Consider the following 26,886-nt stretch of genomic DNA (forward strand, 5'->3'; position numbering starts at 1 on the left):
TAACGCTTGGCAAAGTTCAAAGCTATGTAAACAGGGCAGTAATAGGCTACCCATTAACACAATTTAGCCACTAAAGGTACTGTCATGGAAAAATAACTAGCAATCTAATATGCTGTGGACTAAGCACAGATTAACAATGTAGATGAAGAGATTAGACAGCCGTTATCAATCTCACCAGAGACACAAAGCATTGTCTTATATTATATAGTATTTACATTCAAACAGAGCTGATAAATGGGACCACAGTTGGTTGACTGGTTGGGGTGGAGGAGATTGACACTCAAATGAGAACTACCCCATTCCTTTAAGCAGCTACGCTACTCTCATAACAGTACCTGTCACGTAGATGCCCTTTAAAGAATGAGAAGAGGTAGGATTCTGGGATTCCATGCACTAGTTGATGACTCAGAACAATTCCACTATAACTTGGGTGAGCATACACATACATGCTGGAAACACATCATTAATGACAGGTGGTAATGTTCAGCAGCATGGCTACAGTTGTACTCAAAATGGTTGCTTTAAAAACACAGACGGAGTTATGTGAGAAGCATCCATCTATTGTCACAAATTTTTCAGCATATGTTAAAAAAGTTCTGAGCTGCTTGCCTTGTTACTTCCCTGCCTGCATTTTGCATTTTATCTCATTTGTTGTGTTCTGGAAAGCTGTGCTGGCAAATTCTGCCAACGCTAACTCACATCAAATACACGCACGCATGCATGCACGGACGCATGCACGCACGCATGCACACACGCACACACACACACACTTGTCCTGCTTTGCCTATACTCAATCTAGGACATAGTCAATCAATCTGTATAACATTTCCCTCATTGTCCTTCATGCCCGTGCAGTCTATTTTACTTAGTCACCCAAACATATACATGCACATACAAGAACCCTCTTTCTCTGCATCTCCACTCCACATAGGCAAGGCTACGATGCAAACTGATCACAAAACATCAGAGGAAGTCTGGTCTCTCTTGTCATCATCTTGTCATGTTGTGTGTGACTATGTGTGTGCATGTAGCTTTGTATAGAATATATATAAATATTAGGGCTGTCAGCGTTAACGCGTTAATCGCAATGCGATTAAGAGCCGAGCATAACGTGTTACTTTTTTTTAAATTGCGTAAATCGCTCCTCACTGTCACAGATTTCCGTTACTATCAGCCTCTGTAAACTGTGCATAGTGCACAGCATGTGTTCATATGATAGGAATCTTCCTGCTGCTGTCATATTCCTGCACTGTCTGCATTGTTGGACTTTCCTTCTAGTAGTGGATTTTGATATGGGCGACATCTTACTGGGGTCAACACGGAATGCACACCCCAAAAGAAAAGAAAAAAGATTGATTAGAATGTATTTAAAAAACAAAACAAAATAAATCATTTTATTTTAAATAAATTATTTATTCTCATCCGAATCTTTTTCTTTTTAAAGTTTCAAATCTTATTTTTAGGTTTCAAATCTTTTTTTTCAGTTTTAGGTCAATTTAGCATAGGATCATCTGTGAAACAGACACTGTTTCTTACATGCTCCCTCAGGAGACACCAGCAGCATCTTCTGAGGGAGCAGCAGCAATTACCAAACAAGTTGAAGGTGACAGAGGAGGGCCCTCCTTCATTGTTATGCAATCTATGATTTTTTTCATTTTGGCCCCCAAAGCAATATTAGGGTCAAAAGTCAAAAATGGACCTAAAACTGGAAAAAAAGATTTGAAACTTAAAAAGTAAGATTAGTACGGAGCCCGTAAAGGATCATGGTAAAAAAATAATAATTAAATTGTGGCCACAATATAGCTATAACGTGCGCACGAAACACTAATTAATAATATTAATATTAATATCATTCCTGGGTGCTCGGTGCACTCTCAATGCTTCCCGTATTTCTGGTGACAGCTGCACATTGTAGAGCTTTGAAACTTTAAACTTGATGCAGCTGATTTAAACATCAAGCTCAAACTCTGACACTGTCCTATGAAATCACTTTAGTGTTTGGCAAATCAAAGTGGAATGATTTTTATTGATCTGATATTATCTGTGGTAATAAAGGATTGCACAATCTTTTAATCAGGGTTCTATTAGCTGTAATATAGCAGTGTAAAACCGACTTCAGCAAATCAGGACCAATCATAAAACATCATCAAAGTGATAATATAATGGTTTAAAGGAATTAGAGCACATTTCATCAGACTGATCAATAATATAGTGAACTTTTAATCTTCTGTGATGTCCAGAGAACACTACAGACACATTCAGTAGTTCAGTCAGAGCAACAACAACCTGCAAATCAATACAGACTACATTCTGATCACTGATAGGCTGATAGGTTCCCTTGGTAACGTGATACATACGGTGAGCGCTACTGTAACTGCACGGCTTCGTCCGGTGGCATCATTAAACACTACGGTTCATATAACCTAAGTATTCCCTCAGCTGAGAGTCTGACACACATGATGCTACTTTCAAAGGAGATGATCAATTCAAGCGGAAACTGTGAACAGAATTTGGTAGTAGGCTATTGCAGGTTCTAGAGAAGGTGTGCTCGATTTGCTTACCCAGCTGTCCAGGACTGATATTAATATTATTAATTAGTATTTCGTGCGCACGTTATACCTATTTCGTGGCCACAAATTAGTATTTCGTGTGCACGTTATAGCTATATTGTGGTCACAATTTAATTAAACGTGCACACGAGTTAATAAAACGTTAGCACGAGTTAATATAACGTGCGCTCGATTCCGTCAACATTAAAAAGATATTGCATGATCCTTTACGGGCTCCGTAGATTTGAAACTGCAAAAAGAAAAAAGATTTGGATGAAAAGAAACAATTTATTAAAAATAAAATAATAACTTTTGTTTAAAGATTCTTTTATTTTTCAAATTTCAATATCAAAACTTGGACTTTCAATTTCAAATCTCTTCTTCAAATGAAGAAAACATATGAGCTCCATCACGCCACCTTTTGTGAAAAAATGCATTACACACTTTTCAAACAGTCATAAGCATGTCCCTTCTCTGAAATGGCTGCAGGCTGAGTATCAATAAAAGAGCTTAATAAAGAGACAGAAATGGTAAATAGACTGTACTTATATAGCGCCTTTCTAGTCTTTTCGACCACTCAAAGCGCTTTACACTACAACTCACTCACCCATTCACACACATTCATACACTGATGGCAGGGGCTACCATGCAGGGTACCTGCACATCAGGAGAAGCTAACCATTCGTACACATTCATACACCGTTGGCACAGCAACGGGAGCAATTTGGGGTTAAGTGTCTTGCCCAAGGACACATGGACATGGACTGTAAGAGCCAGGAATTTTGAACCGCCAATCTTCCAATGGGAGGACAACCGCTCTACCTCCTGAGCCACAGCCGCCCCAACAGAGACAAAGACAGGAATAGAAAGTTACAGGACCAACCCTGTCTCATTGAAACTACATGACAGGAACGTCTGTCTGTATGTCTGTATGTCTGTCTGTCTGTTATTCGCATATCTTTCGAACCGTTCGTCGACGTTGTTTGGATAAGAAATGTAAAAGATATAGATAAATATATTAGTAAATAAAGCACACATTTGCTGTTGCTGCTCTAGCCGCTGGCCACTCCCCCTCTCTTACAGCAAACTGAGCAGAGCGCAGGACCAGGGGTGGGGTGGGGTCAATAAGCATAAGCGGCAACACAGAGCTATCAGGACGCTTTGCTTTCACACGCGCTGCATTAATAGTCGCACACATGTACGCATACATGCACAGTCACTCTCTAGCGCACGCTTTTGCTTGCGCCTCAAGATTCCGGGAGATTGGATGTCATTTGTGGGTGTCAAGGAGCCTCTATCAATATGTGGGAGAGTTGGGATGTCTGAGTAAAAACACACGAAAAACAGATTTTGCATGGGCACTGCACTAGTAGTCCTAAATTGGTACAGCAATATAGTACAATGTATTTTAAAGTAGCTTAATGGTGCCCAGAGTATGTTTTGTTGGGAAACATTGTTAGTGAGGAGAACACAAGACTTTAAACAAAAAGAAAAAAATGAAGATACTGTCTTCTTCCCAAGAAGTCTCAAGAACATTCCTTTCAATTAAAGAAAAAGTTTTTGTATTGCATTTTGAAATAGTATGAAACAGGCGGATAGGTTAACAAGGGAAAGAGCACCAAAGGGTGCTCACACAAAATACTACTCCCAGCCTGCTTTGCAGTTAACACTATGGTGTAAAATCCAGGAAAGCTCTAAATTCACATCTCTCATTGACAAAGATGCAGGAAACCCCAGTGATGCAGCAATGACATCATGGTGGAAAGAAGTCCCGACCACACAGATTCACCATAACATTTCCACTGTAACAGTGTCGGTGAAAGCTCTCCTTTCCCCGTGAGCCATTTTACTAACGGAGGTAACTGTGCACGTGTACGTTTCCCCGCTGAGTTTGGAGACTCCCCTCGCTGTACAGTCTGAGACTTCCCTATGTGTTCACCTGAACACAAATGACCGGATCTGAAGGCAACCCAGCGCTCTCATTTTACCGGCAGAGAGAAGAAAGGATTTCTTCATGAATGAGCAGATAACTTCTACTCCCTGCTGCCTTCTGACCAAGTCGACCTTGCGGTGTTTCCCTGCTGCCCATCAAGAAACCAGCTGCTGCACCCCTCAAGGAACGAGGATGGCACCGCCAGGACCACGCACTGGACATAGTTAATAGACTTTCACATACACCTGATCGCTCTCAGAAGCAGACTACTGTCCATACTTTGCACTTGCTTTCTGTGGACAAAGTAATCACTGCTCTTCTCTCATGTGTGTGGGACTCTGCTGAGAGTCACCTTTCCTCCCTTTTATTTCCTCTCTCTCTCTACTAACCCAAACTTGCACACACACACACACCACACCAACACAGCCCACATCTTCATGGGCCATAGTACAGCTCTGTCCCTTGTTATCTGCCACCAGACGTGTTGAGGTGAACTGAGTGAGTGCAAAGATGCCATCTTGCCTTTTTTCAACCTGATGCCGCTGCCATGTCCACCATTTTGGTTCTGGCATGATGTGACATCCTGCCCAAAGTCCTGTCTGCCATTTTGGATGTCATGTGACATTGTCTCATCAGATCACATCCTCCAGTTACCACTCACACACACACATATATAATGTGGTTGAAAGAAGTTCAGTTTAGGGGGCGCGGGTGGTCGAGTGGTTGGAGCGCGTGCCACGTACACAGTGGACCCCGGTTCGAATCCCGGCTGGCAGACCTATACTGCATGTCACATCCCATTATTTCCTGTTTATTAACTGTCAAATAAAGGTGTCTGTGCCTGAAAAAAATCTAAAAAAAAAAAAAAAAGGTTCAGTTTAAATTCTGCTAGATTGGACAACTATGCCATCTGCTGTTGAAAATCTGTACCAATATTAAGAAGTAATAGCAAAAGATTAAAGGTAGCAATGGAGGATTTTCTTTTAGGTAATGTGTCTGTGAATGTCTGTGGACAACATCATGTTAACTAACTTGAACGTCTCCAAACGTTTATTAAGTCTATTTGGTTGTATATTATTTGTTTTAGATACAATGTATCATGTTTTTAGTAAGTTAACTCTTTAGTCTTTTTGTTTTATTTCCAGTAAAAATCTCTTTAGTATAGCAAACTCACATTAACATGATGTTGTCTTTCCATACAGAGCATGTGCTGTTTGTCCATGTGTACCTACATACAAGCTTTCATTAGTATGTTTGTGCGTGTGTGTATGCATGTGGAGGTCATCTGTCATTCTTTTGAATGGGATTTGCTCACAATAAACCTGTAGCCAAGCCCGGCAATGAGGATGGAGTGCACTGTCAGCTGGCCAGGATTTATGGAGGCCGATTCAGCTGATGGGTGCTGGGAAAAGCCGTCTGATAAAGGTGATTAATCGCCCTTACTTGCTTTACATCCTGCTTTATTCTTGCCCCAAACTAGATTAAATGCAGTCATAATTATTCCAGAGTTTGAATTCCTGAAAGAACTATTCCCAGTCCCATGCACTTTTACTTACAGGAAGCAATTTTTCATTTTTCATACAGTGGAGGTGAGAGGATCACAGAAAGAGACGAGAGGAGAACGAGAATTAACAACTACAAGAATTCAGAGAGTGCAAAAAGCAAATTGGATGCTTGAATATAAACGGCATTGTGTATATGTGTGTCTATGGTGGATGCCAGTATCCATGAGCCACAAAAATATTGTATTGAGAAGAAGAATACTTTCTTTAACTTTAACTTTCTTTAACTTTTACTTTAACGTGTATTCTTGAGATTACATTGATCGGGTGTCCATACTTTCATAAATTAAAACCCTGCTGAGTTTACCTGTTACTTTTTTAAAAACTAACGAAAACAATTTTGCAACAAATGAATAAATGGGATCTTAAACTTCCTCCCCGGGTTTGTAGCTGAAGTGCACCACAATGTCTGTGAACTGACGGGAGAAGACGCAAATAGTATATACAGCACAAAGTGAGTTGTTGGTGTTTTTGTGAAAATGGGTCCTAGAACCCCGTTGCTCTGCTGCCACTTAGTGATTTTATCAACAAGAAAAGGATCTGAACATCATAATTACTAAACTATGTCACCATTTAGGGCATTTAGAGTTATGGCTGAAATTGCATCAGTCTGATGGTAAATTGGCAAATCTGCCATTACAACAGCAATCCACAAAAGTTTAAGCACACCTAGTTTTTAAAGGGAAAAAGGTGACACTCTGATTGGTTTATTGCATGTTATGCCCAACACACACACACACACACACACACACACACACACACACACACACACACACACACACACACACGCACACACACACACACACACACACGAGGTCTGCTTTGAGTTTTTCTACCTGTATTTGAAACTGTGTCAATCCTTCAGAGTGTATTGCTTGTGAGTATCATTTGTTCAAGTAACAATCATATTTTACAACATTGTGTTTATGCTCTGTGTTACACTCAGCTAAACTTTCGGTTTAATCTGCCGCTCACTGCTGTTACTCATTTGTTAGCTTCTTTTTATTGCTGAGTCATGCTAATCTGTATCTGAGTGTAATGTGTTTTATGATCAAGTGAATTTTATACATAATTTATGTTCGATAAAGGACAAATTTGTAGAGTTAGCAGGTTGCATTTGTCATTGTATCATTTCTGTTATGTTGGCATACAGTCGATGTTATAACGTGTGTAACGTACCATATTTTTGTTTATTTCAGTTTTACAAGTTGTAACTTGAAGAGCTGCAGACAACAGTAAAGAATATAAACTTTACTCCAGCTTCTGGGATTTCTTTAAGTCTTGTTCGCTACCTGTCGATTTGTGTACAGACACACACTGAGGGCAGGATACTATGCACTTAGATTGTTCAAATAGGGTCCTATGTCTTTCACGCACCACATACAGAAAACAAAGAGAAGGAAAAAGATGAAAAAAGAAGAATACAAAAATGAAAACTGGTTAGTATCAATGAGGTTTATGTTCAATGTATTTTTTCTTTCCAGAACTGTGTGACTCTTTACCTGCATAAAACTCAGGACCATACACTGCTCCAACAACTGGATTCAGCTTCCAGCCTGCACAGGAAGCAGACACACACACACACACACACACACACACACACACACACACACACACACACACACACACACACACACACACACACACACACACACACACACACACACACAGAGGAAGAGAGAGAGAAAGTGTGAGAGAGAGAACAGGGTGAATAGCAGTTAGCATTGATGCCTGAACTTGAATTTGTGTTGAATCCCAAAAATAACCCTCTCTACACAGTCACTAAATTGTTATTTTTTCCCCCTTTAAAATACAAACTGGTAGATTGTTCACGGTTACTGCTATATTTGTCAATTCAACTGTTCAAAATGTTAAATCTAAAGAATGAATGCAACATCTTTGGTGGCTGATTTTATTGTGTGTTTCCATAAAACATGTCCCCAAAGTTTCATTTAACATTTCAAAGTATATTGACTGTTAGGTGCAATGTCTAGTCTTCTGGATATTCATTAGAAAATCATACACATACAAATAATTTCATATTTATATTTCACATCACTAGGACTGGGTGATATGACCAAAATCTCATATCCCCATTAAGGTAATTTCATGACCATGAATAAATAGTTGGTCTGTGGTGAATAGTTGGAGAGATGACAACACAACTTGTTACTTGTTACTGTAAGTGCAATGAAAGCTCTGTGAGTAAAAAGTCAAGTAATGTATAAGTTTAATCTGTGCAAGATGGACAGACTGCAAATGATGAAAAATACTGCTGTAAAGAGCGTGATTTGCGTAACAATCTCACATAACCATTTTTTCAGTCTCATTAAATGTACTTAGCTATCAATTGGGAACTCTGATTAAAAATATGCTTAATAACCAAACCAAAATTACCATATCAAAAACTAGTTCAGGTTGAAGGATTTCTGAGTTCTGTGCAGAGCAGAGGTTGGAAAAACTAATTCTTGTGCAACATTGGACAGCCAGTATGTATATCCAAAAGCATTAATTTAAAAGATAACTAAAGAAAAACACACAATATGTTATCTAACTGGGGAGGCCATAAACAGACAAACAGTGTGTGTGTGTGTGATAAAAATAAATCTTGACAAAACAGAACATTTACTACACTTCTGTAGGCCCAGTGAACTGTTACCAGGAACCAATAGGATGTGTCCAGGCTGTGCTGTGACTGAAGAGCAATGTGTTTTGTTGGGAAATGTATGCTTATTACAAAAACAAAAGGGGTAAGTTGACTTTTGCTCTGGAGCTTGTTTTCTGCTCCTTGAGGAAATAATGTTTTAGCTGTATGTATGCTCAGAAGTAGGCAACTGGTCATTGCAGTTGTCGACTGTGAAAGCTAGCTGTCCCATTATCTGGAGAGCTAATATCTGCAGGATGTAAGAGAGGTAAGTCACTTTGCAGCATGCAAAAAAAATCCTGTCCTGGGACACTCAGGCAAAAATCAGTCTACAGACACAACCAATCAAGTCAAGTAATATATCATGTTTTATGTTATGTTAATACCCATTCACTCATTGGCAATAAAAAACTGATAAATAAATGAAAATAGCTTTGTAGAACCTTGAAGGCCAATTGGTCTAGGTTGAGGAGCCAGGTTCTGGAAGAGGTTAGTTGTATGCAAGACCTACTGGATGTTTTGTTTGTTTGTTTGTTTGTTTATTACTTTACACATATACAAAAATGAATAAAAATACACACTAATGATGAGAACAATGTGAAGGATAATTGCCAAAAGACCCCTCAAGAGGCTTGCAGAATGACAAAACAAAGATCACAAACACACAAATTACATTACAAGAAATTCATCCAGGTATACAGCACATTATCATTGTCAAACAAAAAATTGCAGTCACCCAGGTCCTACATGAGCATGAAAAAAAATATTCAGTGGACACAGACTAGACAGGCAGTCCAAAAGAACAACAATGAGGAGGTCGCAGTAGAGAAGAGCTACGGGTATAGTGATTATGAAATTGATGATTAAATAAAAAAAAGTCCTGAAAAAAATAAGGAAGGATTCCTTTTAAAGAACTATAGACAAATAAACTAGTCAGGAGGTGGTTCACTTGATAAACACTGAGGACTCCATACTTAAGGAACAGGGGTTGAGAGGAGTGTCTTCGATGGACACAACTTTTCATTCGCAGTTCACATTTTTCCAGACGGTAGATCGGCTCAAGCTTGGTCACCCAGGCTATAACACAATAGTTAATATACGGATTAATCATTGAATAATATAACATTTTCGCTACCTCAGTGTTGATCAAGTGCCATGTTTTTCCCAATATACCAATAGTTTTGGCCATTTTTGTGGTTATGGCCTTAATATGAGGTTTCCAAAAGGAATCGTGTAGAATGTACATTAGCTATGGCAATGTTATCAATTGCAATGTCGGCAGAGGAGTTAACAATACCTGATTTTGAACTAAAATAAATAAGGTTTGTCTTTTAATGTTAAGTGATAGTTTGTTGGATTTGAACCACATAGATAGCTTGGTAATTTCTTTATCACCTTAGTGATGACATCAGGATCTTTATGTGAGTAAAAGACACACGTGTCATCTGCAAATAAGATTTTCATTAATATATATCAAAAACAATAAAGGTCCAAGAATTTAGCCTTGCGGCACACCACTGAGTATGGGAAGATGAGGTGAATTTGTTCCATTATAGGTAACATATTGCTGCCTGTCTGTAAGGTAACTAGTAAACCACAGTAGTGAGTTATTTCTTACTCCAATATGTGACAGTTTCTGGAGGAGAATATTGTGGGTAACTTTGTCAAATGCCTTAGATAAGTCTAAGATAATACCTATTTTGTTTTCCTTTCTAGCTCTAGCTTTATATATTTCATAAGTTAAATGTATAATTACCATATAAGTTGAATATTTCTTTCTAAAGCCATATATGTGTGTTTATAAAATTGCTAACGTATTAAGATGTTCACGGAGTCTTTGATAAACAAGTTTTTTTGCTATAATGGGCAAAATGGAGATGGGTCTGTAATTACTAAAAATGCTAGGGTCACCAACTTTGAAATTGGAGTAATTTTGGCTATTTTTAGTTAACTTGGAACAATTCCCTTTTCTAATGAGAGGTTTTGCAATATGCTCTAAAAATGGATATGAGTAGTTTACGGTTGATAGTTCCATAACCTGGCGAAAAGTCTTTTAAACTGGTTAAGGTCTCTCGAACCTCACCTTCTGTAACTGGTTAAAAAATGAAATTCCTCTTTAATTTGAGAATCCATAAATTGAAGGGGACTAAGATAACAGGGTGGATCTTAGAAGCCAGTGTTGGGCCAACTACTGAGAAGTAGCTATTTAACTTGTTAGAAATTTGTTGGGGATCAGTGATAGAACCAAGTTCAGCCTTAAATTCTTTGGGTAACTGCTTAAGTTTATTGTGTTTGCTGAGGATACAATTAATAGCTTTCCAAAGAGAGGTCATATCATTTCTATGTTTAGATAATTCTGTATTGTAGAAGTGTTTTTTAGCTCACCTGGTCATATGATTTAATTTATTCCTATAATTTTTAAATTGAGTAAGATTAAATGGAGTGGGACTGCGAAGATATTTCTTATATAGTCTATGTTTAGTTTTCAAGGATTTCATAATGGCTGAAGTTATAGGATGTAACGTGTGAAGCATACTATCATCAACTTAGCAGTGTCGATATTCAATAACTTATGAATAGGTTATCACAACAATAGTGCTCAATGAACAACATTAAACCCAATCAATACATGTACGTTGATTAAGTTAAACAGTCTTGCTTTACCATGTGTTGAGCTGAGCACTGCCCAGTATGTTACCAAGTCCATGGGGGAAGAGAGATGCTTTGTGAAATGCTGCTTCTTAGGTGGCAAATGTGGGTGAGTCAGGCTGAGTAGAGTTTGCCTCCAGGGCTGCATAATACTGGCTTTTGTGGTTATTTGGTCTCCAGTCGTGCAGGTAGGAGGATCCATGTTACTGAGGATGCTGCCGATTGTCCCTTTGTTGTCAGAGTTAGCGGCTCTTCTAATCCTAAATTGTCTTTGTTGCTGAACCCCTGGCAGGCTCTCTTGTTGCTGCTTATTCAGGAGAGTTCTGTGTGTGTTTGATGTGAGCAGGCCACACGTGTGACAAAGAGCAAAGCAGCTGAGCTGCTCCTGTAGCAGCAGTGGGAGAGAGAGAAAGAGTAGTAATTCCTGGTTCTGCCAGCAGCAGCAATGGAGAAAAGAGAAGGAGGAGAATGGTTGTTCTGGTTTTACCTGATGACACCTGATGACGTTGAGTTTCTTAAGAGTTTGAGTCTTGGAACATATAGCCAGCCAGTGAGACCAAACTTCTCCCCTTTGGTCTCAGGATCGCACTTGAAACTACTCCTGGAATGTGATATGCTACCATATGGGAGTCACTTAGCATATCTCAGGGGACAGATTATCTCATATGCAGTTTATAGGAAAAGGGAACGAACTAAATGTCTTAAGGAATTAAACCAACAAATATTGGACATAGACAACAGACTGGCTCGTAACTCTACGCCTGAACCCTTTAAGGAACGGCGATTACTACAAACGGAATTTGACAACCTTTCTATAAGACAAACTGAACGGATGATGCTCAAAACAAAACAAACATACTATGAGCATGGGGATGGGGCAGGGAAGTTATTGTGCCACCCCTGAAATCTGCATCTCATCAGATTCAACCTCTACTTATCCACAAACCATAAATGACCACTTTAAAGCATATGATACCAAACTTTACAAATCACAAGCTTCTGCGAACACTGTAGACACTCAGACATTGTTGGATAGCCTAACGCTACAAATGTTACCACGGACGACAAAAACATGCTTGATGCCCTGATTACGACAGAAGAAATAACACAGGCAATAAGATCCATGCAAAATGGAAAGACGCCCGGTCCTGATGGGTTCCCCATAGAATTCTATAAGACGTTTGCATCTACGCTGGCACCCTTTTTATGTTTATTGTTCCAGGAAATAACCTCAGATGGGAAACTGACCCAGGAAACAATATCAGTTTTACTTAAAAAAGATAGGGATTCGCTGGACTGCAGCTCGTACCGTCCAACCTTTTATGTATATCAAACCCAGTGGAATCAATCCCCAAACTTTTACACACACTGCAACAATGTGGGAGACTATCAGGTTACAATCTTAACCTCTCCAAAAGTGTACTCTTCCCCATAAATCAACTAGAAAAATCCACTGATTACAGCAGCTTTCCATTTAAATTACAACAACATTCCTTCACCTACCTGGGCATAAATGTTACACGATTATACAAAGACCTTTATGACCATAACTTTAAATTATTATTAGAACGCACTAAACGGGACTTCCAGAAGTGGTCGGCCCTCCCCATCACATAGTCAGGTCGAGTGAATACAATCAAGATGACAGTACTGCCACGTTTTTTGTATTTATTTCAGATGATCCCGATTCTGCTAACTAAGACATGGTTTAAACAATTGAACAGTCACATCACTAGCTTCATCTGGGGTAACTCCTCTCCACGAATCAAGAGAGCTTCCTTAGAGATGCCCAAGTGCTCGGGGGGACTTGGTTTGCCCAACTTCCTATTCTATTACTGGGCAGCTAACATCTCCAAATTAAATTATTGGATCTCAGTGTATGAAAACAAGCAGAAACCAATGTGGGTTGCTATGGAACTCACATCTAATTCGTTGCTTTCACAGATTCCTATCTTAAGTAGCCCTCTGCCCATTATTGTAAGTCTCCAAAACTTGGAACCAGTCATTAAAAACTTAGGAAGCACTTTCACCTCAAACAGGCAATCACTCTTCTCCCCCTGTTTCCCCCATCCCAAATTGATACTGTCTTTGAAATGTGGCGCAGATATGGATTGGTATTCTTCAACAACCTATTTGTAGATGTTGCTTCATTTAATTTACTGCAGCAAGATCATAATATTCCTAAGAGCCATTTCTTCAGATACCTGCAGGTACGCAGTTTTTCCAAAAAATACTTACCATTTCCCTGCTTACCATCTGAGAATATGTTGAACACTATACTGGATTTAGATCCTAGTGGTAAATGGAAGATATCTAAGATTTACCAAATGTTGCTAGATATCAATCCACCGTCATGGGAATAGTACTAGGTTGGCATGGGAAGAGAACTTAGGCGTTACACTCTCTGATGAGACATGACAAAACAGTTTAAGACATATACATACTACATCTCTCTGTAAGGCATGGTCTTATCCAATTTAAAGTCACCCATCGATTATACTAATAAGAAATTGGCCAGAATATACTCTGGCATTAGTCCTGAATGCCCGAGATGCTGCCATAATCCAGCTACAGTGTGCTACATGTTTTGGTCATGCAAGTCTCTGAATAGTTTTTGGGAAAACATTTTTGAAGCTGTATCACACATTTGTGGGGTTAATGTGGGTCCTGATCCTATAATTGCTATCTTTGGGACAACACCCTGAGAAGAGCAATTCACTACTTTACAATCGAATGCCATAGCATTTGTAACACTGATGCAGGGTTGACTTGTTGTTGGTTCATTGTTCTGTAACCTGAAAAATATTACAAAATTACAAATAAAGTGCTTTAAAAAAATACTATCATTACTACATACTATTTTGGCTATCCTCAACTAATAGCAGGATGTCTGGCTATTACTGAGTTCAGACTTATTGAGGTTGCTGCTGTTGCTTACAACTCAAGTTTACTATAGAAATGCAACCTAACCCTACCTATGATCATGAGAACCGAGTCCTGGAGCTCTTGCACCTTAAGTTTTTAACTTGTGGCTTGGGACTATAGTGCTCTGGGTAGTCAGACGAAGAGAGGCAGTCAGAGGTGCTATCACTGTCTGATGGGTGGTGACCATGTACTGAACTGAGGTAAGAGATGCTGTGGTCTTCATCTCATCTGTCCAGGGGCTGGACACACTTCTGGGACGGAATTTCTGTGTATAGCCTTCTGCTGCGAATGCCTATCTCAACACAATTGGTGGACATGGTGGTTTCGCTCAGTGTCCCTATGCGGCCTTTTGACACCCCCCCTTTGGTTGGTTGTTGGGTGATCTTTTTTCCCCCTGCTTTGTAAGTTACAACAGTTTCCCAAGCCTGTGTCATCTTCCTTATCTTGCAACGTGACAGGTTATCAGTACAACATGAGTGAGTACACAGGGATGAAGGTTTCGCATGAACAAAGACTTGAAGGTGGAGCTTTCTTCTAAGCCATTTCCAGGGCATTCTTGCCCTGGAAATACACATGCCTCAAATGTTGGCAGTAATCTCTTGGTGTGACCTTGTCAGTGGTTGAAGAGAATTATTCTATTAGTGCTTGACAGAGCTCTGTAGTTTTTTCTGACTGGGAGTTTGTAATTGTATAACATGCGGACAGCTTTAGAGCTGGTCTTCCACACAATTCTAATGTTCTTACTTTGTGTTGGGTGGGTCAAGTCTACTAGACTGTATTCTAGTTCCGTAAAGTAATGTTTGATGTGGTGATTACAGTTGTATGGGTCAAAATGTTCAATGTCCTTTGCTTTAAACTCCTTAGCTATACATTTCAAGGCAGGGACACTGTGGAGTCGCTTCCAGTGAAGGGAGACTAAGCTAGCACTAAGGACATGTTCATCACTTGCTACAGTTCTTTCTGGTTGATAAGCAGGGGCTGAACAACTTTTATCACTGTCCTGGTATTGCAGAAAATAGACTGAACATTTCTGCAATGTTCTAGTCCCACCTTCAGAGGGATGAGCATAGCTGAATGTGTCATGCATCATTGACTGAGAAGAAAAATCGATAAACTAAACATCTCTTCAGTTTAAGAGAGATGGGAAGTCAGGCAGTTGTTAGCTCTGTCTCAGTGGAGTTTGAGGAGCTGACTTCATTCCCAAAAAGTTAGGGTCCATTGGGAATTGTTCCAATCTTCTCAATGGAGAGGGAGTCATCCTTTCATTGTGTGAGTAGTGTATATTGTAGTAACCAGAGTCACATTGGCTGAACAACTGTGGTGGGGCATGATGTCTAGATCAAAGCCTTAACTATTCCTCCTTGTGTGAGCAGATATCTAACTCTGCTAAATGCAGGTCTTCTAAATAGTGAATGGCTTTCTTATTGGTGTTTGAACCTCATGGAGGTTATTTGGGCTCTAGTGAAATCTACTTCCATTTCTAAGGCTGCTTTGCTCTGACAGGCAAGGCTGGTTTGCCTGTGAAAGTTCAGAAGCAAGCACTACAATATGTAATTGGAGTTGATCTGTGAATCACACCTGCCCTTGAGTAGTGAGTCTATCTCTTTCTTGCACTCACTGGAATTAATATTGATGAATTCAGAGTAGCCATGATCTAGACTTTGTGCTAGGGAAGAAAGCTAACCGAGAGGGAGAGTGGGTCTTGTATAGAGCTTTGTTTTGTGTCAGCAGCTGTTAAAGGTAAGCGTTTGGTTCAAACTATCGTTGTATGATAAAACAGCATCAATCTTACTTGGAGAGCACTGTGCATTCAAGGATTGCTGAGTTAATGGTAAAACTGGTGGACTGGTTCCTCCATGTTTATCAGGGACATGTCTGATGGTTCACTTTCAGAGGACCAGGTTGTTTAACGATACATCCTAACTGGAGAACATCCAGCGTTTCCTGTCCTAGACATTTCTTAGAGCAGATTTAATTCGCTATCTGAGGGCATTTAATGTTAGACTCCTTGTGGGAGAAAATTGTAGGCACAGCATTTGTTTTTAGTCTTCGCTTATAACTTGCAGCACCGCTCTTTTAACAGCTGTGGTTGACCAAATGTATCAAATGCATTAAGAATGAAGTGGTAAAAACACAGCTGTGGGTCTTTAAGTTGTAATCATCCACAAGCATTTTCCCACTTCTTCATTTCGACTGGAAATTACAGCACAGTCGCCTCTCGAATGCAACCATTTTAAGTCATTAACCCAGAGTTCAATGCTTAGGTAGTGTAACGGCGGCATCCGTATTTTCAAATTATGTATCATACGTAGAGGATTTTTAAATTGTGAAAAATGTTCATGTGTTTCTAACAACATATTTTAGTAGGAGAGGGCAATTAAGACATACAAGTCTTAATAGCCAGGGTTCCTTTTAACAGCCAATTCTGCCAGCTTGATTACATTGCATTGAACATGTGGTATTCAAACGCTGAACTGAAATTCTTACAGTTCCAACAGAGTAGGTTCAAACTGAATGGTTAGAAGCACTATGAGGGCTAGGTTGCTATACTGATATATTTGATGAAGAAATTAAGTCTCACCAAAATGCACTTGTTTGTTACATCTGGAATTCTACTCCTGTGGCAGACTAGTCATGTTGAATATAAACACTTTTGCATTGTCTAAAAGTTTAAATTCCATTTTTTTTAATTGATTTTTTTTGTACCAAATTATGCTGAAATTAATTTTGCACAATAACTATCAGAGATACTTATAATGATTAAAATCAATGTAAATTATTATTAAGAATTAATAATAGCAAGGCCTGGAAAACAGAGAAGATAACCAATTGATTTAGTTGATACAAAAGAGCCTGCACTGCACCTGTTACACCGTGAGCCTGCACTGCACCTGTTACATTAAGCTGTTAGTAGTCTACAGCTGTTATACTGTAAGAGTTTTTCCAATCGACCTAAAATGCAGAAATGACAATGGGTGTCCTGCAAGAAACACTCGTATGCACAGATTTGTTCTTAAATTACATGTACGAGAGACTGCTGAGAACTTGCCACATTCACCAATTTTCTGGTAGTAGGGATTTTCTCTTAAGTACAAACAAAATTTAATTTGCAGTTTTGTCGTACCAGTCACGTACAACCAATGTGCCATTCTCCAACTGACTGAGAGAAGACTGACATCGTATATATCATAATCAATTCATGAACAAATTAAAAGTTCTACATGGGTATCAAAGCCAAACATCACTGTACAATACAGTACAGCCCAAAATTTCACACATCATGTTTTCATGTGAACTCATGTCTTATTAAGGGGAGCAGGCAGGTCGCCCCCCCCCCCCGTGGCCCAATTGTTGAAAAAAGTGATAAAGTGCCCTCCTGGTTGGCAAAACACAATAAACTGCCCTCTAGGGTGGAAAAAACACACTAAACTGCCCCCTTGGCTGGTTAAAACATGATAAACTGCCCTCTTGGGTGGCAACAACACGTGCTAAAGTGCCCTCCTGGTTGGCGAGAACGCGCTGTATGTGCCCTTTTTTTCTTTTTGCCCCTACCATTCAAAAAGTCTGTTCACGCCACTGCATACAGGTCCACCTCACGAAAAAAGTAAGAGAAATTGAAGATTAGAATATGAAAATGTTCTTGCATAAGGCCCACTGTATTTAGCTTAGGCTTAAGTTACTGCATGATTGCCGCTTTTCCATATAATAGGAAAAGCCAAACAAAAGGACAAGATGGGCTCTCACACTTTTCACCATCATTAGGCTATACCATATCGCCCTCCACTGGATTTAAAATGAACTGGAGTAAATGTGAGCTGCTATGGAACATTACCCTCTTCCATTTTAGAATGCCTATTTGTACTGTTGGGTCTTGATTTTACTGTGGAAATGAACTCAGAACATGGCTCCTTTGTTCCCCTGTTTGCTCCCCCAGTCCAGGGGAAAATCAAGCACAAGCTCAAATTCAACCTTTTCAGGATCACCCTGAACTCCAAATCCCTTTGGATTCCCTCCCCTCATTGGCTGAGAGACACCCGACGTCACTTCCAGCTGCTGATGTCACCGGAGCTTCAAAAGAGACGTGCGAGACTTGTTCGCCTTCCTACAGTCTGTGCATCAGGCAGGGCACAAGCTGTCCTTCCGAACCGAACAATGGCTGAGAGAAGACAACAACCCACGTGTTTGTTACCCTTTTTCCCTTTCCTTTAGAAGCTTCTTCCAGCTCGCTGGCTGAGAGGGAAATATCCACGTTTCCTTTGAACGCATCATTCAAAAGGATCCGACAGAGCCTGCGATCACATACGCCGCTCTAAATTTCCTGCAGAAGAAATGTAGGGAGATCCCCTCATTTGAACACGTGTATGACCAATACCCACGAGAATTGTCAACAAGGCTGATCTTTCCGCCATAGAGCCTAGATCAGCACCAGTTCAGCTTTGGATCAGGACAGGGCTCCCTTGAGGACCGCATCGGAAATTTTCTGTAACAGCTTTGAACGTCACACAACTCGCATTAAATCTACACCGGTAGACCGATGAAGAGTAAGAGGTTATTTGTCTGGGCAGAGCTAAATTGTGTGTTATAATGCTAGTTAGCATTTTATATCACTGTTGCATAAGCTTGTGTTTTGGGACTGTCAAGTCCCTAATTGATGACACAGAGGAGTGTTAATGTTTGTGCCAACACTTTTTACATGTGGTGCCATATTGTGTTTATCCCATTTATAAGCTACCGTTAAAGGATGCTTTGTTATCCAGCATCAGACTTGTTTATACATAGCTGTTTAGAGTTTGTTTATTAGTGTTAGTGGTAGATCAATTTATAACAATACATTGATTAACCTGTTAATTGATAGTATGTTAATAAATTGTTTATGGCTTTAAAGAGAAGCGTTTTGTGATCATTGTGCATAAGTTATTATGAGTGGCTGATCAAAATAGTCAGAGCTCGAATTCTTCTCCTACTCCTTTTTCTAATTTTCATTATTGATTGAGGCTAATTTAACTGTTTGGTTATTGTTCCCGGTTTCCTGAACAATAACCAAATTAATAACTAGAACCAAAATTAATAACTAGAATTGAGCATTCTTAATTTCTTATTTATAATTAATAATTATTTAGGATAATTATTAACTCTTATTAATAACCAAACGCATTCCCTTCCACTCCTACATTTTATGGTTCACCTCGTAGTGAGGTCCCAACATTTTGGGGTGCCCCGTAGTGAGGCTACCTTATTTTGGTGAAAGTAATGCAAAAGTAGTAACATACAATGAATTACTCTACATAGAAAGTAATGATCATCTGAGCTGTGTGGCGGTTCAATAATCTGACTAGGAAAAGGGCATCACAACAATAAAGCTCAATGAACAACATTAAACCAAATCAATACATGTATATTGATTGAGTTAAACAGTCTTGCTTAGCCATATGCTGTTCTATACTATGTCCAGTACGTTACCAAGTCCATGGGGGAAGAGAGATGCTTTGTGGAGTACTGCTTCTTAGCTGGAAAATCTGTGGGTGAGTCAGGCTGAGAAGAGTTTGGCTCAAGCGCTGCATGATGCCAGCTTTGCTGGTTAGTTGGTGCTCCAGTCGTGCAGGTAAGAGGGTCCAGGTTACTGAGGACACCACTGTTCATTGTTGTCAGAGTTGTAAGCTCAATGCTAACTCGCCTTTGTTGCTGAATCCTCGGCAGGCTCTCATGTCACTGCTTGTTCTGTAGAGTTTTGTGTGTGTCATGTCAGCTGTGAGCAGGCTAAATGTGAGAACAGAGAGCAGAGCAGCTGAGTTGCTCCTGCAGCAGCAGTGGGAAAAAGAGAGAAGTAATTCCTGCTGCTCCCAGAGAGAGAGAGAAAAAAAGAAAGAGGAGAGCATTTGCTCTGGTTTTGTTAACCCGATGACAACATAGGTCACATGCCACAGTGACCAATTATAGCAAAAAGCTGTTTGCGAACAAACAAGGACTCTTTTCTTAGAGTTTTGAAACACATAGCCGGACAGTGAGACACAACAGGTACTATTGTTATTTTTTTTATATCTAAAGAGGATTTGGTTCCTTATTTGAGACAAAATTGCAATTTTGTTGTGAATGCAAAGATATTATAAATTGACTCTTCATTTGCAGTTTTCAGTAAACCTTTACATGTTGTTGAAACAGAGTGATTATACTTTGGGTGTCTACTTATTTTTATTATGATTTTGACTCATATTCTGGTTTATGGAAATAGTCTGCTCAACCACCACTGAAGACAATCAAGAGCACTGGAAATAACTTAGGGAGTGAGAGAAAGACAAGTTGGGTGGAGTATGTGTGTTTTTGTCTGTTTGTGGGGGCTGATGACAGTGATGAATGGAAAACCCTTCAGGGCTCATTTTTTCTTTCTCTACACCCTCAGGATGGAAGTGTATATGTGGCAGAGGTGCTGACATGTCTGGCCATTTAATTCCCTCCCTTGTTCATCCACCCCCCCCCCCCCCCCCCCTCATTCCCTCTTTTACTTTTCATTCTCTCCCTCTTGCCCTCCAACTACCCCTATGTTATTCAATTTACATGAATGAACATTTGAAAAAGAGAAACACACCCTAAAGGTCCTTCTCTCCTTCCTCATGAATAACTTCTAGCTCTTTGTTTTTGGCACTATTAATTTACCTATTTACTCTGTCTCGTCCATCAACCAAATTTTCATCGTCCTCCTCCTGCTTTAAATCCCCTTCTCCATTTCCAATATTCCTTTCTCTTCCACACTTTTGTTTGACATTTTACCCTTTCAAGACCTCCGAGTAAGAAATGATTGCACTTTGCTATTTGCATGATAAATCAAACCAAATCAACCCCTCTTTGACAAATTATGATTTCATAATGAACTCTTTTTGAAGAGTGTACTCTGCAGAATCTGCCACCTGGCTTGAATTAGTAGCTTTTGGTTTCCTTTCTACTCATACTGTAAGCTCAGTTGGTGGACTCACAATGATGATATGTTTTTGATTTTGTGTCTTTGCCTTTAAAAAAAAAAGTGTAATTAATATAATCAAAAGTGTTGTTGCTTTATAATGCAGCCTGATCTAATACTGGCAGTGAAATGAAATGATGGGCATGAAAACTTGAGGCTGGCTCAAACAAAGGTCACAGTATTATAACCTTAGTTCCATAAGGGCAGTTGGAGACCTCTACTGGGATCTATGAGTAATACTCTCCTCCAATCACATGCTTGCAATCGGCCACTGGAATTTGCATGTACATAGCCGGCCACTAATGATGCGCCTACTGATTCCGTGTGTTCCACACATTATGTAAGGCAGCCCCTCACTGTACTTCCCATCCTAAAACCAGGGTCCATAGGGAGAGGGCTCCACCTGTGCTTATAGAACTAGGGTTACAATATTGTAACCGTCATTCTATCTCACACAGGCTACACACTCTACTGAACTCTGTGGGTACAGTAGAGAGCCCAATGAATCTTTGCACTGCTGTGACTTGTTTGTGACCTGTGTGATCAGACTGCCTTGCTGAGCCCTGACTAGCTATAAGTTAGTCGCTGTGGCCCTCCTACTACTCTACAGAGAAGTACCCAGCCAAGTTAACATGGACATGAACTGGGTTAAACCATGGCCTAACCTCTCATGGGTTACAGGTCATACAACAGTCCCTCGCACACCTCATTTCCTGAGTCATCTTGAAGCATGAAAGAATGCAGGTGTATATTGTGTGGTGTCTGCACCACCTGTGCAGACAGTCCGGCCCACATCAGCCTGTCCCCTTCATGTCCCCCAATGTGGGCAGCGCACCTATCAAGACCGCCTCCTGGGACAGAGCCACCAACATTTAGGGAATGGACCAGGGCTAGGCGGCCAACATCTGGGTCATCTCTGCATACCATGGCGCCGAACGGTGGTCATGATGACCAATAGCCTGTCTTGTTTCACACTCTCCAGCAGGGAAGGAATGAGACAAATAGGAGGAAAGGCATGAAGCAATCTCCTTAGCTGTATGCATCCTTGATTGGTTGAACCAGTTCCAGCAATTCCCTGATGGTCAGCATGCGAAACATCTGTTGAGTAATGCACTGGTTCAGGGTGAGGAGATCCAAATTGGGTTTGAACTTAATGTTTTATTGGAATCAAGAAGTATGCAAAGTAAAAGCCCCCCTGTCTGTCATGAATGGGAACAAGACAGACTGTTATGGTGACAGATCCTGAATCTCCTTGAGGAGAGAATCTTACTACTCTTGGGAGGGTATCTCATTAATGCCCAAAATGGAAGAGGAACACAATAGAACTGGAGTGAATAAACCATTAACGCACAGCTGTGACACCCTTCCTCATAAAACAGAGGGTAGAGGGTGGGCAGCCAGTTGGGGGGTGGCAGCTAGAAAGCTGTTGTACTCAGGTTTGGCCATCTCTGCTGCCTTACCTTCCATAAATGGAAGATCAGTCCATGGGGGCTAGTATCCAACAGTGTGGTCCATGCCTCCAATACAGCGTTTGATGTTGTGCTAGGGTATCTGTTCCCCTACATATTTCCCATGGAAATAACTGGAGGGAAGCTCAGCAGATGTTATGTTGCCTCTCCTTGGTTTGTGTGCGTGCCTGGGACATTACTCTCCCCAGATGAAGTAATGCTACAGGCTGCACTATCATTAACCCAAGAGGTGAGCTGTGTATGCCTGTCCCATTAAGGGTAGAAGTGGGGCAAACAATGGAAGACAGTTCTAACTCTGCGCAAACATATAGTGTGCTCTCCCCGGTCATTATTCCCCACTGAGGATATAATACTGGTCACTGCCTCACTGTTGTCCGACATATAACTGTACTAGCAAGGGAAGCGACAGACAGACCTGCCTGTGCGTGCCGTTATGTTGGGTGGAATGTGTTTCTTTCTCACAAAATTGCATCATCGTAGCGCTCGTGAATGAATTCAGCAGTGAGCTTTTTTTGGCAAGCACAGCCTGCAGCTGCCCACTGTCTGCTTTCCTGTCAGAGGAAGGCCGGGACTGATTTCTGCATTATGCGGCTTCTGTGACGAGCTGAATGAAGCAGGCTGGATTGCTATCCTCCCAGTGTCATGGAAGACCAAAGAGGTAGAAGAAGGGAGAGGAGGATTTTGCTTTTTGCTTGAAAGGATGCAAAACAAAGGCGGGTTGAGCCAGATTGTGGCCAACTAAACCGTTTGGGCTGAGGAGGCAGGGGCAGTATAAGCCCTACAAATCATGGCAAACTGAAGTCAAAGGTGGATTCCTTAAATGTGCCAATGTTGCAGAGACAGACAAGAGGATGACATCATTGTCTATCTGTGAAGCTGCTAGGACAGTCTCAGCTGAGATGTCGGGCAGTGTTGGGCAGTGTCCGGTGGTGGTGGTGGCAGGACTCCGGACGAAGCGAGGGACTCTTCATTGACGCAGAAATCTATCTTGAGTTCCAGGCTACTCTCGTTGCAGCAGAACAAGACATCACACAGCTGAAAATGGTCCCAATGTTGTGGTGGATGTCCTTGGCGGTAAAAGCAGGGCATTGGCTGCGTAATGCAGGATCCCAACCGTTGCTGAATTGAGAAGGTTGGGAAGATGCTTCCTTAAATACTCGGGGAATACACGGAATTGGTAGTGGCGTCATGATTGGCTGGCTATGTACATGCAAATTCAGTTGTGTGTTTGTGATTGGAAGTGAGTATTACCCATAGAGTCCAGTAGAGGATGAAGCCTGTGTGAAATATAGCAGAGGAAATGAATGAGTAGAGAAGAAGACATGAGAGTGTGAGCAATGAAAGGAAAGCAGTAATTAGAGGACACAAAGGTGCTTAGAAGAGATAGAAATAAAGCTGAAGTATTACCGTTTGCGTAAGGGTTCGTCACCTTTTTATTGGTCATTACTCTTGCTGTGGCATTGTTGACCTGTCAGCAGACAAAAAAGATGTTAATGTGAGGCAAATACACAGCAACACACACACACACACACACACACACACACACACACACACACACACACACGCGCAAACACACACACACGCAAACACACACACACACACACACACACACACACACACACACACTCTCACGCACAAATAACAACCCTGTCTCACATCAAAATGTGTAATACCTATGTTGGTCCACAGTGCAAAATGTATTGGTTTCACAATAATGGCTCCAAAATTGTGAGCTGCCTACATTTTTGTTTTGTTTTGATATTATTCTTTTCTGTCCATTTCACATGAATTTCAAGTTTGTGTCTGTGAAAACAAAACAAAAAAACTATTTTCAACGGAAAATGCAGTATTTTTTGAGTAGTTTTGCCTGATAAAAGTTTGATAACATTTCTAGTAAGAAATGCACAGCACTTATATAGCTTTTCTAGTCCTTCAACCACCTTAAAGGGCTTTTACATTACATGTTACATTCACCCATTCACACACACATTCATACACTGATGGCAGGGGCTGCCACGCAGGGTGCCAACCTGCTCATCAGGAGGAAACTAACCATTCACACACATTTATACACTGTTGACACAGACATTAGGAGCAATTTGGGTCTGGGATTCAGTAATGTGCTGGGATTCAGTAATGTGTCCAAGGACACCTCAACATGAGGACTGGAGGAGCTGGAAATCAAACCGCCAGTCTTCCAATAAGTGGATGACCCGCCCTACCTCCTGAGCCACAGCCACCCTAATGATATTTAGTTTGTCAGTTATTGCGAAGATATTTGCAGGCCTTCTATCTTTGCTATGGTAGTTTTCATAGGCCCTGCTATCACTGAAACCACATAGTGACATGTTGTTTGAATCATTGTCTTTGGAAATATAAAATTGAATGAAACACTTCACATTTACAGTGACATTTTCGCAAAAATTGGTCACTGTGCACCCTGCTTTTTGTATTTAAGATGTATATTTCCATTCATCAGTATATATCTGAAGAAGGTCAGTGACCATATTATTGTATTTATTAAAGTTATTGAGCAAGTGAAGACCGTGTGCGTGTGTTCTCTTTTTCCTTTAATCACAGGCTATAAAATGCCTTTTCTTAACAGAGATAATGGTGTTCGGATTCAGGTTGCAGCCAACCAGCAATTTTAAATGGAATGAAGCCCACTGACAGCAGACAATGCAAAACAGAAGACAACACGCCACATCTGCCCACAACACAATGCTCTTCCATAGGCTTTAACTATTAAAAACTGACCAAAAAATCAAATTATTTCTAAGAATCTAAAGAAAAATTATTAAAATTGATGGCCTTAACATTAACCTATCATATGGTTGAGTTATCAAGGACCCTTTCGTGTTTTTGTGTTAAGAAATGTTAAAGTACCTTTAAAGAAAACTTCAAATCTTTAAAAGAAATCCTTAACACACTGAAAGTGAGTAAAATACTTCAAAGTCCTCCAGTCAGCCAATTGCAAGATTCATATTCTGGATTTTAAATTCAATTAACGAGGCACTCTAAAATCTGTTGTTTTTTTATTGAAGGAACATCACCAATTACATAAAATAACACACATTTTTGCATTTTAATAGCTGAAATTGTCTTAAATGATTGTATTTTCGGGGGTACAATCGGGGTGACGGTGCCCTGCTGACTTCGACTCGGGACGTCGTGGATCGGTGGAAGGAATACTTCGAAGACCTCCTCAATCCCACCGACACGCCTTCCGGTAAGGAAGCAGGGCCTGGGGACCCGGGTGTGGGCTCTCCTATCTCTGGGGCTGAGGTCGCCGAGGTGGTCAAGAAGCTCCTCGGTGGCAAGGCCCCGGGGGTGGATGAGATCCGCCCGGAGTTCCTCAAGGCCCTGGATGTTGTGGGGCTGTCATGGTTGACACGACTCTGCAACATCGCGTGGACATCGGGGGCAGTGCCTCTGGATTGGCAAACTGGGGTGGTGGTCCCTCTTTTTAAGAAGGGGGACCGGAGGGTGTGTTCCAACTATAGGGGGATCACACTCCTCAGCCTCCCTGGTAAGGTCTATTCGGGGGTACTGGAGAGGAGGGTCCGTCGGATAGTCGAACCTCGGATTCAGGAGGAGCAATGTGTTTTTCGTCCGGGTCGTGGAACTGTGGACCAGCTCTACACCCTCTGCAGGATCCTTGAGGGTGCATGGGAGTTTGCCCAACCAGTCCACATGTGCTTTGTGGACTTGGAAAAGGCATTCGACCGTGTCCCTCGGGGGGTCCTCTGGGGGGTTCTCCGGGAGTACGGGGTATCGGACCCCCTGATACAGGCCGTCCTTTCCCTGTACGACCGGTGTCAGGGCTTGGTCCGCATAGCTGGTAGTAAGTCGGATTCGTTTCCGGAGGGGGTTGGACTCCGCCAGGGCTGCCCTTTGTCACCGATCCTGTTCATAATTTTTATGGACAGGATTTCTAGGCGCAGCCAGGGCGTTGAGGGGTTCCGGTTTGGTGACCTCAGGATTGGGTCACTGCTTTTTGCAGATGATGTGGTCCTGTTGGCTTCATCAGACCGTGACCTCCAACTTTCACTGGATCGGTTCGCCGCCAAGTGTGAAGCGGCCGGGATGAGAATCAGCACCTCCAAATCCGAGTCCATGGTCCTCAGCCGGAAAAGGGTGGAGTGCACCCTTCGGGTTGGGGATGAGATCCTGCCCCAAGTGGAGGAGTTCAAGTACCTCGGG

The 26,886-nt window shown here is 41.0% G+C and overlaps 1 protein-coding gene across 1 annotated transcript in view; it reads right to left on the minus strand.

The window, feature by feature from the left end:
• Positions 1 to 26,886, minus strand: part of LOC134003001 (RNA binding protein fox-1 homolog 3-like) — a 266,760-nt gene that overhangs the window by 24,444 nt on the left and 215,430 nt on the right. Inside the window, exons 6-7 of the mRNA XM_062442082.1 lie at positions 24,091 to 24,151; positions 7,547 to 7,600 (exon numbers count right to left, since the gene is read on the minus strand). Coding sequence (XP_062298066.1) covers positions 7,547 to 7,600; positions 24,091 to 24,151 — 115 coding nt within the window. The remainder of the gene's footprint in view (positions 1 to 7,546; positions 7,601 to 24,090; positions 24,152 to 26,886) is intronic.

This window comes from Scomber scombrus, chromosome 21 (genome assembly GCF_963691925.1).
Source record: "Scomber scombrus chromosome 21, fScoSco1.1, whole genome shotgun sequence".
Taxonomy (NCBI): Eukaryota; Metazoa; Chordata; class Actinopteri; order Scombriformes; family Scombridae; genus Scomber; species Scomber scombrus.